Genomic DNA, 18,905 nt, shown 5'->3' with positions numbered 1-18,905 from the left:
CAGTTCTCCACATAAAGACCCACAGCTTTTCAGCACCAGTGTACAGAACGCTGTACTGGTTTGCTCGTGTTTGAAATGCTTTATTCCTCAGGGTTTTTTGAAAGTTGGCACATCTTCAGTCTTTCATTTGAGTACTTCATTACCATGCATTTGTATTCCAGCAATGTATTTAGATTCATCACCCACGCCAAAGTGGTTTTGTCATCATTAGCCTTCATCTGTCTGTTCACAAACAACTCTACAATAAGAATGACTCAAGGAGAGATTTTAAGGAAATGGTGGAAGGGAGGAGGGATGATTAAATATAGGTGTTTCGAGTGACTATCTGAAGCCAACTATCTATGAACTAACTCATCACTCTCTGTCGAGAGAGAGAGCTGCAGCACTTTCTCCTCTCGTGTATGTTGTGTGAGCAAGTTCTGGCTGACCCCTGCTGTCCAATAGATTTCATTGACACTTCAACTGAAAAAACACCTTATTATACACATAAAAATACAGCAATAACATTAGCTCAAATAATAAACAATAAAATGACAATATGTAGAGAACTGAGGTCTGTGTGCTCTACTTTCCTTTAATGAGATTTTTTATTGTGCAGTTTTTAACACCTGAGGGAATTAGCAAATGTGTAAATGGTCACCCTTAGACAATGGCTCACTTTATGAAGGGTTTATCTCACTGAGCCACAAAATATGTAAGAAATTTGCAACTGTAATCTCTCTCCTACAAGTGCCTCTCCACCGCTTACCAAAGTTTGTTGAAGCCCTTAATAAATGAATAAATACTAAATGTGTTTAAAACCCAAAATAATATTCAGAACAATGTGTTGGTACTTTTAGTGTTGCAAGATAAATATTATGTAGTCAATAAGTTGTCATTTCATTGACATATTTCTGCCTCAGGATGCAGAAATCTTTACCATTGACTCCCATCATTGAGTGCTGCATGAGCAAGAGCTACCCTTTAGTGTAGGACGAAACAGTACTCGACCTACAGAAATGAGCAGCATCCACATATTCCCGTCTTTCCACCATGATGCAGAGTCTCACGATAGAACACATCATCATGTGAATTGTAGCTCACAGTCAACCACTTCCTGTTTTGGCAGCGCGTCAAGATAGGGCATCTGATACAGCTGAAAATGACATGGTAAGAATTTCCCTTGAAAAACAGGAGTAGAACGTTTACCGGAAGGCTGCTTCCAACATGCATTAGCTTTTCATCAGTTTGGTCTCCACAAACCAATGTGATTGAAGGCTTTGCCTCAGAAAACCTTCTAATTAGTGCATGCTGGTGGCGAATAAGGAAGCAGTGCTACATTATTGATGTGCATAATACGCAAGCGGACCACATTAAAAACAGATTGTTATTGATGTGCTTGTTTTCTAGGTCCATATAAGTCTGGAGGAATGAGAGGAACATATCAGTTTAGCCCTTTCACAGAGTCTTCAGCATCTTCTGCATGAACCATGTGACAAATTCAAGTTACGGTCAAGTTACAGAGCTGTTTTTAGCGGCAATACAAGAAGACTCAAGGTGACAGGACACCATTAAGGAGTGTACATGCTGAGGTCTGCAAGAGGCAGTTCGATGAGCAGAATGAATGGAAGTGCAGTTGCATCAGCAACGCAGTGGAACAGCTATTGCTACAGGGTAAAAATGCAAGGGCATACTTGTCTCATCGTGTACTAACAGACTGGCGCAAACACAGTGAGGCATCGGTTATTTTTGAATTATTTTCCATGTGGTTGCTACATTAATGTGGGCCTCCTTTATTTCAGGACAAGTAGAGGTCACTAAACTGCAACAAGATGCAGTGAGGCGTCGTTGTTCTGGTGTGTTTCTGACAGGATCAACAGGCCTTTGTCATCACTGGTGTGGAAAGAGGCAGCAGATGCTGACACGCGGGGCGACGCGGAGTGAGACAACAGAGGCACATGCCGGAGCACGGTGACTCACCATGCCTGAGGTTTCCTCTTCAGTAGACCCTGTCTTCTCCACTGAGAGTGGGGGCTGAGGTGGTAGGTCAGCTGACGACAAACCTTCTCCATCGCTCCCAGGGAGTCGCCCTCCTGGAAACACAGGAACAAAGTGCTGGTGAGCTTCTCAAGACTACGTCTAGCACCCGCACATTGGCAGAAGCCAGACATGCAATCGAATCAGACAAAGAGATTATTAATACTAGCTTTATAGCGTCATGACAAAGTGCAACACACGTAATAAATAATTTTGCAAAGCATCAGTTTTGCTCACAGCTCATCTTTTATTTAGGCTAATCCATACATACATACACATAAAAACTAAGAAGCAGTTTCTTTTCTTTTGCCCCTTGGCGATACATGCTGATGTCATGACAAATGATATCCTTGTTATTCATGCTGTTGATGGTGTCCACAAATAATCTGGACATTGAAATATAGCGGGAATTTCTTTAAGGTGGATGGATGTTTGGCCTCTTTGGGAAAAAATATCCAACACAACTTGTGACAGTTTGAGAGTTAGAAATTTGAAGTTTGGCATCCCTGGTTTAAATGGTTGCTGGTGTCACTAGATGGCGCTGCAGAGGTCTGAGCTAAACACATCAGGTTCAATGATGAATAGTGATCATTTGCTCTTCACAAGTGACAACCTCTAACTAAGGTGTCACTTTTTTCCCCAGATAAAGTGATCTGTTGCTGATGCATCAGTGACTTTGGATGATGGGTATCCGAACCATGTAGTGGGTGTTCGGAGAAGGTTTACTAAGAATCAGCGATGCCCTGGGAGGAGAGACGCTGACAGGATGTTAGACATGACACAAACACAGAGTTTGACAGTGCAGTCAATTGAGACGCGATGAAGAGACAAGTGAGTGTTACGGTGCAGTAATTAAAGACTTCAAGGCTGCTGGAGCGCAGAATTAGAAAAGGTGTATTCTGTCATGTCAAGACGAAGTCAAGACACACACACACACACACACACACACACACACACACACACACACACACACACACGTTTGTTTTGCCAGTTTTTGTGAGGACCGCTCATTGCAATAATGTTTTCTGTCCCTGTCTCTCACCATTAACCGTCCAAAACAAATGGCTCAGCTTGACCAGGACTCTGAACCAGAGCCCATTTATAATAAATTACTTTTAGTAAGGTTTTAACCCTCTAAACCTAGTGAGGACAGGCCAAAATGTCCTCAATAGAAGGTGGCCTGTCAAGATTTGGTTACTCACAAGTATGGCAAAACATGCCCAGATACACACACACACTATTCTGTAATGGGCATTTTTTTTTAAAGGATCATATGCATTTAGTCAAAGCAGTTATGTAAGAGTGCTCGCTTAACAATATTCCACTTGGTTGACAAACTTTTCAGTTACATAATTTAACACTTTGGAAGTGCGGCAAAAGAAAACAAAATCTCTCGGGTACAACTTGAGGACCCTGCTGAGTTTTCATGGCATTCAAAAGAGCAATCAGACAGAGTCACCGGGCGAGCACTGTCCATAAAACCCTGCTCTCTTTCTCTCTGTGTGTGTGTGTGTGTGTGTGTGTGTGTGTGTGTGTTATGATTACAATAAACAAGAATCCAGCTGGTGAGTCAGGTTTGCAGCTCTCTTTTATCTGCAGAAAACAGATGAAGCAGGGAGAAATAATCAAAATAAATATATTCAGCAGTCTGCAACTGTGTGAGAGTGTGTTGCATGTCATTGGCGAGGCTCCTTGAACCTACTGATTTAAATCTTCCTACACACTGATTTGTGAGTGCTTGGTGAACTAGCAACCAGGAAAATATTTTCACTTCCATTTTATTTCATTTTCATTGTAATCTTTAAACTTGAATTTGAAAATGTGTTCTCTTAACATTGGGCTTTTCTCATCCCACCTCCTCACGTCTCCTCTTCCTCTGTCGACTGTCTGCAGACTGTCTGATCCTCCTGCACTCCAGCCCTCACCAGCTACCTGTAGTCCAGTTCCAGTTTCCTGAACCATCACAGACATCAACCGCAGCACGATATTAATGCATTTTATCCCACTCAACGAATCCAGCTGAAATAGAGTCGTTTTCCCCCAATAGTCTGATAGTAATGGAACAACATATATCGACTGTGGTCAGAGACAGGAAGGAAGCGACTGTAGTGTGGAAGGGCTGACAGGACACATCGAGAACAGAACAGAAACCTTACTGTCAAGATGTTTAAAACTCCTCCAAGTATTAGAAATACTCTGTGATTATGTTTTAATTCAGTGCAATCGAGCAATATATCATCCTTAACCTGATTCCTCCTCTACCGGAAGGAATGTTTGACAAATTTCTAATACATTTCACTTGTTCCATCTTACCATTGTGCTTCATCATGCACAATAGCAGTCCTTCATTTTGTTCATCAATTCATGAAAACCTTGTCACATCTGTTAATCCATATATTCTCTTTCTCTTTTTGGAATTTAAACCTCACTAAAAAAATAAATAAATAAATAAAAGAAGAAGAAGAAACAAAAATATATCCATACTATGTACATTATTCAGTCCAAAATTCATCCCTCAATTTCCCCCAATACAATGATATAATAAGTACAACAATCAATCACAAAACTTAGAATAATGGTCCAGTAGATACAACATCTGTCATCACCAATCCAAAACGTCTCTGAAACGTCTCCCCACAGTCAACTAGAAACACACACACACACCTAAAAACAGACACCAACCAGAAAAGCACTCATCGATTACATACCTCCACTAGTAAAAAATCCTTTAAAGAAGAAAAAATTAACTCCCAGGGCAGGAAGTGAACCTGCTGACAGTGCTGAATCCTAACCCCTACACCACCAGGGAGTATGGTAACAACAGCAATAAAGAATAAGAAGAATAAATGGCATTTAGTACTGACCTACTCATGATCTGGTTTACTAGTACTGATTTACTGTGTGTGGATCACACCCAAAATTCCCAGTCCTTGATGGCGGTAAATAACTTCAAGTTTGTTGTTTCAAGTTGAATTTACAACATTTGTGAGAGAGATCAGTTTTCTGGACATCAGGCAAGAACGGTTTGAATGGCAATTCAAACCAACTGGGCATGTTCAAACTTTTGTTGCAAGTTGGATTCCAACCTGCAGTAGTCTTGCCATCATCGCTAACCACTGAGCTATACATCAGAGAGTCATCTACCTTTAATATTTGAAGTTAACGTTAGCTGACGTGGCAGGCTTGGCTGACTCATTGATGTTTGTACAGAGGCCTTGGGTCATCATGAGTCTCATCATGCCAATAAAGTCGCTGCAATGGAATAGTAAAGAGGAATCAGAGACCTCGGGTCGATGGGAAGCCGCAGCTCCAGCCTTCACTCATCATCTCAGTACACTTTCATGTCCATCATTCCTCCACCGCTCCCTCAGCTTCAACTCTATCACTGTTACCTCTGACTTTTCTGTTCCATCCTCGGTCTCTATTTGAATTATTGATGACGAAAACATCACTGAGTCCAGTTCCAGTCTCTGGAGGCCGGATGACCTCTCTCCGTTTTTCCCTCGCTCTCTTTTATTCATCCTCCATCTATCTCCAGCCCCCGGGCCAGCTGGATGAGGAAGTCATTTTACAAAACAAAACCACAAATGTTTCTGGTAAGTGGTCGCACAGATAGAAGTGTTTTGATCATGCAACGCTTCAGCCGCCTGGAAACACAGCAGGTGGTGACACTCTGCTGAGGGAAGACTCCTCAGCATCACCAGAGGACACGACACAAACATTTACAGCTACATGAATGAGCATTATTCTTCATCATTACATTACAAAATAAATTACGGAAAAAACACAGTCTAAATAAACACATCCGATATTAAAACAATAAGGGCAGCAATTGGTAGTAAAAATAATCTAAAGGAAATATAGTCTCACATACTTTTGGAATAGCGCTACATCAAAACACCATTTAAATGTTTGTATTTATCAAGTGACATTTAGCAAACGTTTACATCACCCCTAATAAAAGACGTAAAGCAATACGGACTACAAAAACAGCCATATCGAACATATGCGTCCGATACTGAGGAAAATGGCAGCCTGCAGCGTTAAATGTTTCGCATGGGTCTTTCAAATGACGGAACGAATGCTAGCCTTCCATAGTGGTCCAGGTGAGGTGGATCATGTGTTGCGCAGGGCCCTGTGGAGCATAGGTGCACACATGGAGTTCACTTCTATATAGCTCTGGACACGGGTGTGGAGCGCACGTTGCGGAGCCCTCTTCACTGAATCACACTGGATGTCAGTTGCTACTTCTAACCCCTTAGGTGGCTCTCCGTAGTGATGGCACGTTAGTGACACGCTATTAAATGTAGAGCATCTTCCCACCTTCGCACCTTACCCTAAACCCAACCTCTGTCGCTAAACATAGATTGAATGGAGCATCATCCCATAAATGATCGTAACCCTAACATACGTCTTTTTTTTCATGTGTCGCGCAGCCAATGCGTCAATATGTGACGCTGAAGGCGAAAAAAGCAGCACAATTTCCCAACATCAATATATGACGCCATGCGAGTGAGGATGTGTTGTCACAACTTTGGCCCAGAACGTATGCACTTTAATACAGGTACAAAATATATCAGTTGCTTTTGTCTCGCCACACTCTCTCCAACACTGTTTTCTCAAGTGCTTCCTCCTCACCGTCTCACTTTATACGTGCCTACGGCCTCAGGAAGGTGAAACATGATTCAAATGATCGCACAATGAGTCAGCCTGCAGATGGCTGAATTCTGGACGGAGCAGTAATGAGTTACTGCAGACAACATAAAGTGTTGTTCATCCAGAGGGTGTTTATTGGTTTTAGTGTGCGGTAAAATCATGCATCCACTTTAGTGGCAGGAGTTGAAAGATGGATTCACTGATTCAAACCGAGGACGGGTCTTTGAAAAAAAGCTCCTTGGTTTTCTGCAAAGCAGTCTTGGTTAGGTCTCTGAATTTGCGCCCTGCGGAAAGTCAGCTGCATAAGTACAGTTAGATAACACCTGACTGCCGCCTAAAAAAATGGCTGCTTCAGAAAAAAAGTATCATTTCAAGTATCAAAGTCAGAACACCTGAACAGTAGTCAAGTCACTTAGGTAAAATGTAATGAGATGATGTAGTGAAAATGTATTGAGCAGGCGAATTCTGAAAAACAACTGACTCAGAAACGAATGGACATCTGTCTTTCACATTCCATGAGGTAGGGATGGGCACCTTTCACAATTCACACGGTGTCACCATCTGGTTCTTCTGTGTTTATGTGGTAATCGAGCCATATCCCCACCGCTGCCCCTTTGCCTTGCCTTCATAGAGGGACCGCGACAACATGGCCAGTGCTAACCACAAGACACAGACTGAACTCCCTCCTAAAAAATGTCGTGAAATAGCAATGTGCTGCTCCGTTTCTATCATCGAGTGAGTTCGACTCTCAATCAATAGAAATCTCACGAAAAAATTATAAAAATGCTAGACACGTGAAATCACAGCTTTTTACATCAGAACCATGTGATGTGTCAGGTGAATAACAGCTTGAATAACTTGTTTAAGTTATTTATAAAGTAGTTTAAAATGTTTGGCATAATGTTTCATTATGTCAACATTCCTTCGAAAAGTCGAGTTTATTTCTGTTTAGTTCGTATATATTTGCATTTTCTTAATTAAAAAAACACTTTTGGTCCTGAAATAAGTTATAAGTGAGAAAAAAAAACACTGTGTGGTTCATGGTAAATAAATAAATGAACAAATAAATAAATAAATGCTTCATTTAAGCATATTTAGTTTTGTTGTCAGTAATGATGGGCTGATGAGGCTTCATGAAACTGTCCTCATTTTCAGAGCCCACTAGATGGCACCGTCTGAACCTAAAATTTTGGATTTGAGCAAATCTTTTCAATGAACCCTTACATCATTTTAAAACCAAGAGTGCCACCTACTGAGCTCTGAGAATGAGGGCACTGTTTCATGAAGCTGTCAGCATGAGAAATGTCTGTACCTTCGTGTCACCCAGCAAATCAGGGATCAACAGGATGTGAGAAAGAAGTTATTCAGATGAACTAGATCGGAAAAAAAGAGGTATTTGATTTGATTCATGGTCGTGCCTCAACTAGCCCTCTGGATCTCAGCAGCAATGGACCATGTCACAGCTAAAGGGCAGGGCTTTGGTTGGGAGCAGGTTTCACTCTTTAAGTCAGTTTCAAATCTAAATGTCAGATGTTCCCATTGTAGTGTGTTGTGCATGACACAGCGATGAACCAAACTGAACGACAAAACACACAAGTTCAGAAGGCTCAAGTGTCCCTGTGCTAACTACATAGAGCTCACAGTATCTGAGTGCAAATCCATAAACTGGTTCTGGAGTGATGAATCTGCCCTCGGATGTTTGACACTAAGGCGCTCACAATTGAGGATTTATTGTTACCAATCAATAAATAGAAAGCCGATTGCACACGCACACTCCAGGAGAGCCTCTGTGAGCAGCACAGAAGTGAATTCCATTTGAATTGCACTTTTGTCATCTATTCATCCAAAGGCGGCGGATATTCTCCAGCAAATTGTAGTGCTGAAATAGACGTTTCAAAGAAGAGAGCAAAAATAGACTGTGGCTTTTAACAGAGGGAACAAAATGGCAAATTAAACTCACTGATAATTCGTGTTTTTCACTTAACAGAGGCGTATTGGACAAAACTTTTGTGTGAGGAAATGTTTCTGAAATGTAAAGTGAAAATAAATGTATCTTCTTTGAAGATGTAAATCTTCTCTGCACACACAAAAAGGTAAAACTCAGAGGACACGATGGAGGGCTGACATTCTAGCAGCAGCCTGGAATATCTAGGATCCCTGCAGCAAGTGCTACTGTAGTAGTGGCATGATTCTTCCACCATTCATCAGAACAAACTCTTCACAGCTCGGCAGTACAAATGCAATGCCTCATTGCCACATTTTCATTTGATACATCTGTAAAAGAGAGTTTGTGCTATCTTTTCCCTTTAAGAATAATGACGGATTTCTCCACTTCAATATCACAAATGTGTACATGGCGCATAAACTGTGTATGAAAGAGGCCACAACAGATGTGGCTTTGTTTACCTTGCCATTAGTGACCATCAGGGGCTTCATGAAGCTCAGCAGTTGGTGCTCTTGGTTTAAAAATGGTTTCAATGAAATGGCTGTTCAGAGAGTGCCATCTACTGGCCCCTGAAAATCAGGACACTGTTTCATGAAGCCTCATCAGCTCATCACGACTGACCATGTTTACGTGCACCTTAATAATGCCAAGAGTTCCCATGAAGAAGTAGAAGTATGGCTTTCGTATCCACTGTGCAGCGCTGGGTAGTTGCAGCTAAAACACAGCCGGAGGGGTTCGGCACATTGATCAGAAGGACGCGCAGCAGCGCTGTAGCACACATGCAGCACAGACTGCTCCGGTGGGGAATGATGGTGATGTAGTACCTCCACTAAGCAGCTTTGTCCAACTGCTGCCGCTGTCCCAGAATACTTGCAGCCTATGGCAAAACAAATTCTTGAATGTTTTTGTCGCATCCCCCGCCATAGTAGGTGCCACTTTTTCATTCCATGTCATTTCAGGTTTTCCTATAAATCTAGAGTAAAGTAAATGACTCCAATAGATTTCTTTGTTTTTGGTTATTTAGAATTCCAACAGTAAATTCATGCAAAATTCATTATTGCCTCTGTTGTTATACAATAAAAATAAATAATTTAGTAAAGAATCGTGTTACCGTCTTTGAACTGCTAAAATTATTTTGGGGTCAGATTCAAAATGCTTGATACTCACATTACTCTGAGGAAAATAGAAGCGTTAATTATGTTGTGCTAGCGACACAGGTAACACGAGTTCCAACGATCGAAGAAGATTATGTCAATTCCTTAAACCATGAAATAAGGTTATTTAATTGAGAACTAAAAACAACTATTGGCTACATGTTGTCACTGAAATGTCTTTGGTTCAGTTGTTAACCTCCACTGGTCAACCAGTGCAGCAGGCCACTGCATCCAAAGACTGTTGGATTATCTAGGTATAGTGAACAAAATCAACGTAGCAAGGCCTATTGCTCTCATGGTGTTTCAGCCAGGAAGGCTGTTATTTACAAGACACTTATGGTCAGACTGAGCCATTTTGGAAGGGTTTATTTTGTCTTTGTTCTCTGTGATCGGAATGTAAAGTGAGGAGTAAATCTGAGGCTCAAACCACACGTGTCCTGCAGACATGCTCAACAAGCAGGACAGTTGCTGGGAATCTAGGTGGTCCCCAACCTGTTTATCACTGCGGACTAGTCAACACTTGACAATTGGGGTCTGAAGTTGCCACTTTGACCCGTCATATAAGGCCTCTGCATGTTTGTGTGACCGCTAAGACTAACAAACTCTCCCCCTCTTGACCAGCGCCCTAATGCTCGCGGACTCTCGTCGCTATGGTAACGTTTAAACATACCTTCAAAATAGCATATAGATACACCACAATACCGACTATAAAGTGCATGAAAATTTTAACTCACCATATGGTCATATCAATGGGAGCCCTGAGCTTGTTTCTCTGCAATGAGACGGTCCTATCTGGGAGTGAGGGTAGACAGCCGCGATAAATCCATTTCGACTCCTGGTATTGCTTGGAAAAAACTTTCTTCCTCTTGGAAGTTGTAGGCTCTTCTGTCTCTTCACTGAACCATTTCCCCGTCGCAAAAAAACAACTGTTTTCTACTCATTTTGCGAGCTTGTGGGTTAAATTTTGGCTCTCAAGTGACCGAGGCTTAACCGGTCATTTTTCAAAATAATAGGTTTTTCAAAATACAAGATCCTTCAGACTTAGATCATACACAAAACTGAAATAATTATTTCTTGTGTGGCCCGGTACCAATTGATCCATGGACCTGCACACTGCACTATTCAACGATGAGCTGTTCACAGAACCTGCGTGTAGACAACGTGTTGCTACAAGGGCGCAAGACCATCACATCCAGATCCCGTACCTGCGTGATCATCAACAGCCTGCTATATATATATATATATATATATATATATATATATATATATATATACACACACACAAATAGGCCTGTAATAATTAATAGTCAAATGAGAAATGAAAAAAAAATAAAGAAAAAAATTGAGTTAGCTGTCTTGTTTATCCTGTCAATGCGGATGTGGGCGCAGCAGCTGCTCTCAGACAAACATCATCTCTTTGGCCAAGAGGCGCAGTGAACCAGTGGCTGACCGATCACAGGGAGGGCAGCGCTGCGGAGGCCCACGGGACCAGTAGAGGAAAGAAGATATCCTTAAAGGAGCGAGAAAGACAGTGGAACTCTGGAGTAACACTGGCGCCACAAGATTGACAGATGAAGAAGAAAAGCAAGAAATGACACTAACAAAATCGAGTGACTGCTCTCAGCACGCATAAATGCATACGGTGAAGGACAATACAGGATAGAGCAGATGAATTATATCATCTTATCACGATAAGAGCTGGTCAATAATAAATGTTTGTGACACCAGTTGATCTCTGCACCGGCTCATTCTTCAGGAAGTGGTGTCGAGTCATCAGTCTGCTCACCAGACAGGTTGAGTCATGATAGAATGGCTTCCACCTACCAAGTCTTCTCTCCTGCCAGTGATGATGGACACGATCACTGCTTCTGCTGTCACTGTTCCAATTTGTGTGACAGAGAATCGCAGCGATCCAGCTCAGACTCTGACGGGGCCAGACTACTGTGACGCTCAGCCATCCAGCATCCAGCATCTTTCCTTCGCCTGGGATCAGCAAACAAGACTCACTGCAGAGCTCCAAGAGGAAAACCAGTGCAATTGTGATTTCATATTTTCTCCAGAGGTTCCTCAATATTGCAGACCAATGCACCTATTGATCCCACACTCAATCCTCTTCTCAGGTTCTGAGCTACTCTCCTACACGAAATCCTTTCAAAGAGAATTTGAATCTCAAATCATTGATGAAAAATGTCTGGACCTGTTCACACAGGAACTGAATCCAGTCTTAAAAGTGCTGTGACACCTGCAGTCAGCACAGCTACCGTTGGCTATGAAAGGGGAAAGGAGAGCGGCAGCAAGCGCAGCAGCAGAGGAAAACCAAAGTTGCTGGGATCTGGTGATTGGTGTTGCTCTGACAATCAGGAGAGGCAAACACCTGCTCCGCTCTATCAGACGGAGTTAAGCAGAGATGCTGCTGTCAATTGCAATAAATGCTTCAGGTCCTCTTATCTGCGACTTGCAAAATGTGCTCTATCCAATCATGGATAAGTGTAGACAAGTGTAAGGAAATACATAATCACTGCGCACAGAGCGGCGGCAAAGCCAGGGAGGTAGTGAAGAACCGAGGAGCAGATCTACATCATAAAACATGATTTCTACATTCATGTTGAGAGCTGAGCTTTGAACAGAGCAGCATATCAACATCTGTCTGGGATGACGTTTGTCGAGTTAAAACAGAAATGGCTAAAACAAAAAGAGATTTTTCATCTTGTTCAGCATGATAAGAACTCTAAAATGCATGAACAAACCAACTGCAATGATAAATCTTCCTATGTACTGACGGATTCTACATATATTCAATAATAAACTTTCCCTCAAGGCATTTAATTCCAACTCCTAGCTGCCATCATTTCACATATTTAAAAAAGTAAATGTGTATGTATTCATTGGAGAAAATAAATACATGGTCATGAGTGTTTGAGTGCACCTTGTCTGGTCTGTGACTAAAAACTGAATAATAAATATGGTAAATATAATAAGTATAGCAACGTATAATTCAGTACTCACAGCAGTACTCACATACTAACTCTAGCTGCTGAAGTACTAACTTTAACGTTTAAAAAGTCTTCAGGATGACCAATGAAACGCCTGAAGAGAGAAGGTGATCGACCGATGCTACAGTGGTCCTCAAGTTCTTTCCGATTTCATCTGCACTTCTATGTACCGCCTGGGTAACTGAGACACTGTAGCTGCTTTGAAACTGAAGAACCTGGAAAACGAACTGAAAAGGGCCGCTGAATTTATATTATTCAGATATTCTGCCCATTTTAACCATGTAATCTCCAGGTGTCTCACCTGGTGACCTTTTCACTGTCACAGACGAAGCAGCATGTTTTTAAGTGAGACTCATGCATGCAATGTGAAACAACACAAACAAGTCTTAACCTTTTCAGCACCGAAGTTGCCAACAATGCTGCATTTAAACAAGCCAAGCTACAAATACGTAGGTACAACTTTGTACAATCAGATGACAGGGGCAACATTTGTGGGCGTGTGCCTATCAACATTTTGTAGTGCATAAAGGTTGAAAACCCCTCTGCGCTACGGTCAAGGGGATAAAAGAGGTTCTTCGCTGAGTCTGGCAGGTGGTGGACTCACAGTCAAAATAGTGGGAGACAGAGGTAGCAGGAATGATGCAGGAGACACAGTGATACAAGGCAAATAGCAGCAATGGTGTTCAGGGTCTTGCTGCAAAGAACAGTGATGATGACAGCCATCATCATCATCATTGAAGCTTAAGAGATGAGGAAGAGTGTTTCCAGTAGATTACAGAAACATCTGTAAGGGGCTCTTCACACTGTGCACTCTGTCTGTGCGTTCATCTAAAAAGACTTGATCCTGCCTGGAGAGCTGCACCTCGTCCTGGGAAGCTCTCTGCGGGGGGTGAGCTTCGTACCTCAGGCAACTCTGTGCTATATGCTGGAAACTACGTGTACAGCGCGACTCCACACAAACATGATAGATGCAGACAGGTGCTGCGGAATGGGAGTCATAGAACAGCGCAGCGGTCTGGGACTCACAATGTGCTTGATCACATGTTTTTGCCTTATTTAGGCTTACAAACATCTGATTTTATTGACAGACAGATTTAGTTGCACTCTACAGTAACTGTTTTCACTGCCATGATCTTGCTGTGCAGCAGCATGAGGAGAACAATGAGGAGGAAAGATTATTTATTTATTTATTCATTTATTTTTTACTGAAGATTACCAGACTATTCGTCGATCATTTTTGATGTTTGGATCTGTACATCACTGACAAAAACCTTCTCGACCGTCAGTAATCTCTCTCACTTTGTTCACCGTGTTGTGAGAGCATCTTGGATTAATGCAGACGCTCCGTATTATGCACCTTGTTTCCGCTATTTCCTTGTAAAATAAACACAACTCTTTCATGTTTACTTTTGGCTGTGAAAGGCCACATTCTGTTATAGCCGTGGTGGAGGTCCGTCATCGGTAAATAGCTGAGGTGAAGGCAGGTGAAGTGACAGGGAAATAAGGAGGTTAAGCCGGAGGTGGCACATAGGTTGTCGCGTGGTTGATGACAGCTTCCTTGAGACCTGCTTCATCGTGGGTCAAAACCAACTATTTTGCGTGGAATGCCGCCAGCTGAGAAGAAAAAAAGGACATCGCCTGAGGCACAGAGGTGCGAGGCTGCACAGCAGGGGGCGAATAGAACTCAGGCCACCCGAAACGAAAGCGTGAAAAGCCCCTAAAAGTACAGTGTGTCATTCACTGTGGCCTCCGCCTGGCAACATAATGAAACACACAATATGACTCAGAAAATTTGAGGGCCTGCACACGGGCCGCTCACCAACACCGTCATGCCCATCATTTTTTGCTCCCTGCAGAGTTTCACGGGTTTCTGCAGACGTTAAAAGTTAGTTCCTTTGTTTCATAGCAGAACAGTGGTATGGTTACAATGAGAAGCATTAACTTTAATGCAATGCATGCTGGGAGCAAATCTGACAAGGCGGCAGAAATCAATTGATGCGCCTGTTGAAAACGGCAGCGGCAGCAAAATGCCAGTCCTACTGCAGCAGTGCTGAAGGCTACACTGATGACAGTTACATGTGCGAAGCTCCAGTTAGTTTTTGTTCATGTTCATTTGGTATGGAATTGGAAGATGGAACAAACATAACATAAATGACTACTACACGTCGTTTGGAGAAGCGTACAAGCTGCTTGCACAAATAGTATTGAATACTGAACCCTCCAATACCACATGGATTTACAGCAGTATTGCCCAGAACTAAGATCAGAGAGTGAAGCTTGAATACACAAAAAAACCTCCTGAAGTCATTGTGTCTACCGCAGTCCACAGGTTTTCAAATGTAACCAGGCTATTTCAGAAACAAATGTAAATGACGATAATGACCTGAAGGATGATAATGTGTATTATGATGAGGATCTTGGTGATTTTTGGTTATTTAAAAAAAAAAAAAAAAAGTACCATCAAAACTTCAAAAGGAAAGTTGAAAACAAAGATCCAGTCAAGGTTGCTTTTAACATTATTTCCATAATCTTCCTGTTCAGCAGCTTTCAAATAATCCACACGTCACCATAGCTGAGGAAGGTGAAAGAGCAGATAAGCCTTTCAGGATTCTAATCCTCAAAGTTAACAGTTTACCAGGCAGCATGACCAAAAGTTTCCAACCCAAGCAGATAAATGAGGTCAAACTAACTGGGCAGTCACAACCGGATGTGCTCTCGCTATAAACCGACTCGTCACTCGTGGTGGAAAGAACACAATACCTCGATTAAAGACCCTCGGAGTCAAACCCACTCAGGTTTCCAGCTGCTTGTTTTCCAGAGCCGTGCCGCGGGTGCATCGATCACCAGGAGACCAATAATGCTGCATTAGTTCTGCCTCACCTTATTAGAGACAACCCAGAGGAACACTGTGGTTCGAGTCTTCAGTCACTGACCACAGGCTTTACAACACCACGAAAAGCACGTTCACACCAAACGCAATTTGGTGAGACTTATCGCAGCCCTTACACCAGGAGGGATTGGCTTCCAATGATGTTTAAAAAGTAGGTCGATCTGGTCAGCGAAAAATCTGAGCTCTAATTGGTTAATGCGCAAAGACTTGTCGCCCGAGTTCAGATATTTCGACTTTAGTGATTTATGCACCGAAGGATGCCTGAAACATGTCAATGAAATCACACTACTGGGGATTGTTACTTCAAATGAGTCACACAGTCAGTGGCTTTTAAGGTTGTGTTTGGGGAACCGTAACAGAAGACTGTTGAGGTAGTTTTCTGGGTCGCTGTCATGAAAATGTGGCAGAAACCTAAGTTGGTCTGTTCATTTCCCACTGTAGCTTCTGGAGAGCAGCACCTCTTTCGCTGAACAAAGCTTCCCTTACACTCCTGCCGCTCATGGATCACCCCTGACAGTTGTCTCCACCCTTCTCCACACCTCATTTGATCTCTGTCCATAACTCTGGATAACAGATTCCTAAAAACAAACCCAGCAGGACTCCAGCAATGTTTTTCTTAAAAATGACGCAGTCATTCAGTTGGTAACACTTTATTCATGATGATAACAGTACTGAGAGCACAACGATAGCGTGTGTGAGTTTTTGTTCATGTGGGCTGTCGGACGTCTAAAATACATGACATTTCTATGAAGGTAATCCATCTGTCAGGAGGCAATACGAATCAGCTGCAGTGTCCTTGTGTGGACACGCCCACCACGCTTGCTGCCGCGTCACAGGTTTTCAACTAGTGTGGCGTGGTGCACTAGTGTGCTGCGAGAGTCTGTCAGTCGTGCAGTGGCAAATTATCCAGCTTCACCCAATGTGTCCGGAATTGGAGGACATGATGACATGAAGTCATAAACAATTAGAACCTGTTGATGATCTACCAACACGAGGAGATTACATGGATTCAGTCTCATTCTTTCTGTACACTGCCGATGCATGATGACACTACTCGCAATGCTCCTCGTCCAACACACTCACGGCAAAGAAGCCAGTCAAACGTGTAACTTTGAGTTGTTTTAAACCTGATGCACCTATAACTTGTCCACTCCCTTCACAACAGAACGATGGATTGCTTCTTGGAACGGTGACACCAAAGACAGTCTGGGCTGCAGAGCTAACAGAGATCGCCTCCCTTCAAAACTTTATTGACACTTCTAAAGTGTCAAAGTTTGCTTTGTGGCGTAAATCAGTATGCAATTTTGCCATAGTTCCCACCCCTTTCTGGAAACAGATTTAAACAAAATTGCCGAGTGTCTTTCACAAATGAAAAGGGATTTTCTATAAGGCTTCTGACTAAGCACAATTGTACTCTGGCCAAAGTACCGCTGGTGGTGTGCATACAATGAACAAAGTGTACCGTGGCTTGAAAAAGGTTGAAAAACACTGATCTAAATGACGCAGTGATCTATGGGAATACTTTGTTTATAATCTGAGGCCAGATTTTATTTTTCTTTGATATTTATTTTATCACATACCTCCGTCCATAAATGGGCTGCTGCTAGCATTAGCTTGGCTCACGCTGCTTATCTCAGACAGAGCTATAGTATCCCCTCAGATTCAAACCACCAGTAAAGGGCAACCTGGCGGGAGAAAAGAACTTTCTTCAGAAGTCATCTGGAGGCCAATTTTGCTATCAGCGATTTCATTATTAATGGTAAACTGTAGTATATGTACCACTGCTAATGAAACATTTTCATAGTATTTGTGCTAGTGCGGTGATTGTTTCATGCTGAGAGAAATAAAGCCCTCAAATCGAAGTATCAAATGAACACTGACTCCACTGTAACCACTCCATCCATGTAAAACACCCAACCTTGTACGAGACAGTATTTATCACAGGGTGAAATGCTGTTCAATACCATTTCTCAATGGCTTTTTATTATTCCTGAATATATCTACAAGCTCACAATAACCTGATTTGATCTTTCCCATATTAATTCTTTGTTTATTTTTTACAGCACCTGACTGTAATGGAATGGAATTTTTAATCTAAAAGACTAAAAAGATTTTAAAAATGGCTCCCAAAAACAACACACCAGGTCCCTTTTTCCTAATGACTGTATCTGTTAATAGGGTTAACAACTACTTGTGCGTTGCCTCGCTAGATGGCGTAAAACATTAACCTTGTCACTTAACTAAAAGGGTTGAGAGGCTTTTTGTTCCATCAGGGAAATGTGGTTTTAATTCTGTTGTGCTTTCAAAGTAATTGAATTAATCTGAGCAACCAATTCACGCCTGGTGATGCTTTGCCTCAGTTATATCCCTGAATTCGAGAGGAAAAATACAAAGAGAGCACAAAGAGCATGCTGATGTTGAGTACTCACAACAGGCGACTGAGGTCGTGGATCCACATGTAAAGAAATAGAGGAAGCACTTTAGAACAAAGACAGACAGACAACATTGATGAATGAAACACGGTGCAGACACTGTGGACACCATTGTGGACAAGTGCAGTTGGTTCACATGAGTGTACAATAATGTGGAGCAATTTTCCGTCTGGATCGACAAACACTTCAAATCCTGATGGCAAATATGATGTGTGAAATATGAGAGCGTGCACCTACACATGAGGTGTTCCAGCACGAGGAGTAAAAATCAGACATGTAAACAGGATGGACGAGGAAGAACAGCAACACCTCTCTGCCTTCATCAGCACTTCCTCTGTCTGTGACCTGACAGAACTACACCCATCTCTGCCATACTCAAAGCTCTAGTCTCAACGTTTGACGCTTTGTGAAGTGTTTCTTATTCCTACCAATAACAGCACCATATTGTACCTGTATTACCATACAGACAGACTAGATAGATAGAGAGATAGATAGATAGATAGATAGATAGATAGATAGATAGATAGATAGATAGATAGATAGATAGATAGATAGATAGATAGATAGATAGACAGACAGACAGACAGACAGGTAGATAGATAGATAGATAGATAGGTAGATAGTAGATAGACAGATATACAGTTAGATAGACAGATAGATAGATAGATAGACAGATATACAGTTAGATAGACAGACAGACAGACAGATAGATAGAGAGATAGATAGACAAATATACAGTTAGATAGATAGATAGATAGATAGATAGACAGACAGACAGACAGACAGGTAGATAGATAGATAGATAGATAGGTAGATAGT

The 18,905-nt window shown here is 42.0% G+C and overlaps 1 protein-coding gene across 2 annotated transcripts in view; it reads right to left on the bottom strand.

Annotated features, from left to right (window-relative positions):
• Positions 1 to 18,905, bottom strand: part of lrrc75a (leucine rich repeat containing 75A) — a 60,845-nt gene that overhangs the window by 28,470 nt on the left and 13,470 nt on the right. For both annotated transcript variants that reach the window (XM_053872985.1, XM_053872986.1), the window contains one exon: positions 1,960 to 2,072. In XM_053872985.1, the coding sequence (XP_053728960.1) occupies positions 1,960 to 2,072 (113 nt within the window). The remainder of the gene's footprint in view (positions 1 to 1,959; positions 2,073 to 18,905) is intronic.

Source organism: Synchiropus splendidus, chromosome 8 (assembly GCF_027744825.2).
Source record: "Synchiropus splendidus isolate RoL2022-P1 chromosome 8, RoL_Sspl_1.0, whole genome shotgun sequence".
NCBI lineage: Eukaryota > Metazoa > Chordata > Actinopteri > Syngnathiformes > Callionymidae > Synchiropus > Synchiropus splendidus.
This window is presented reverse-complemented; position numbering and strand designations above follow the sequence as displayed.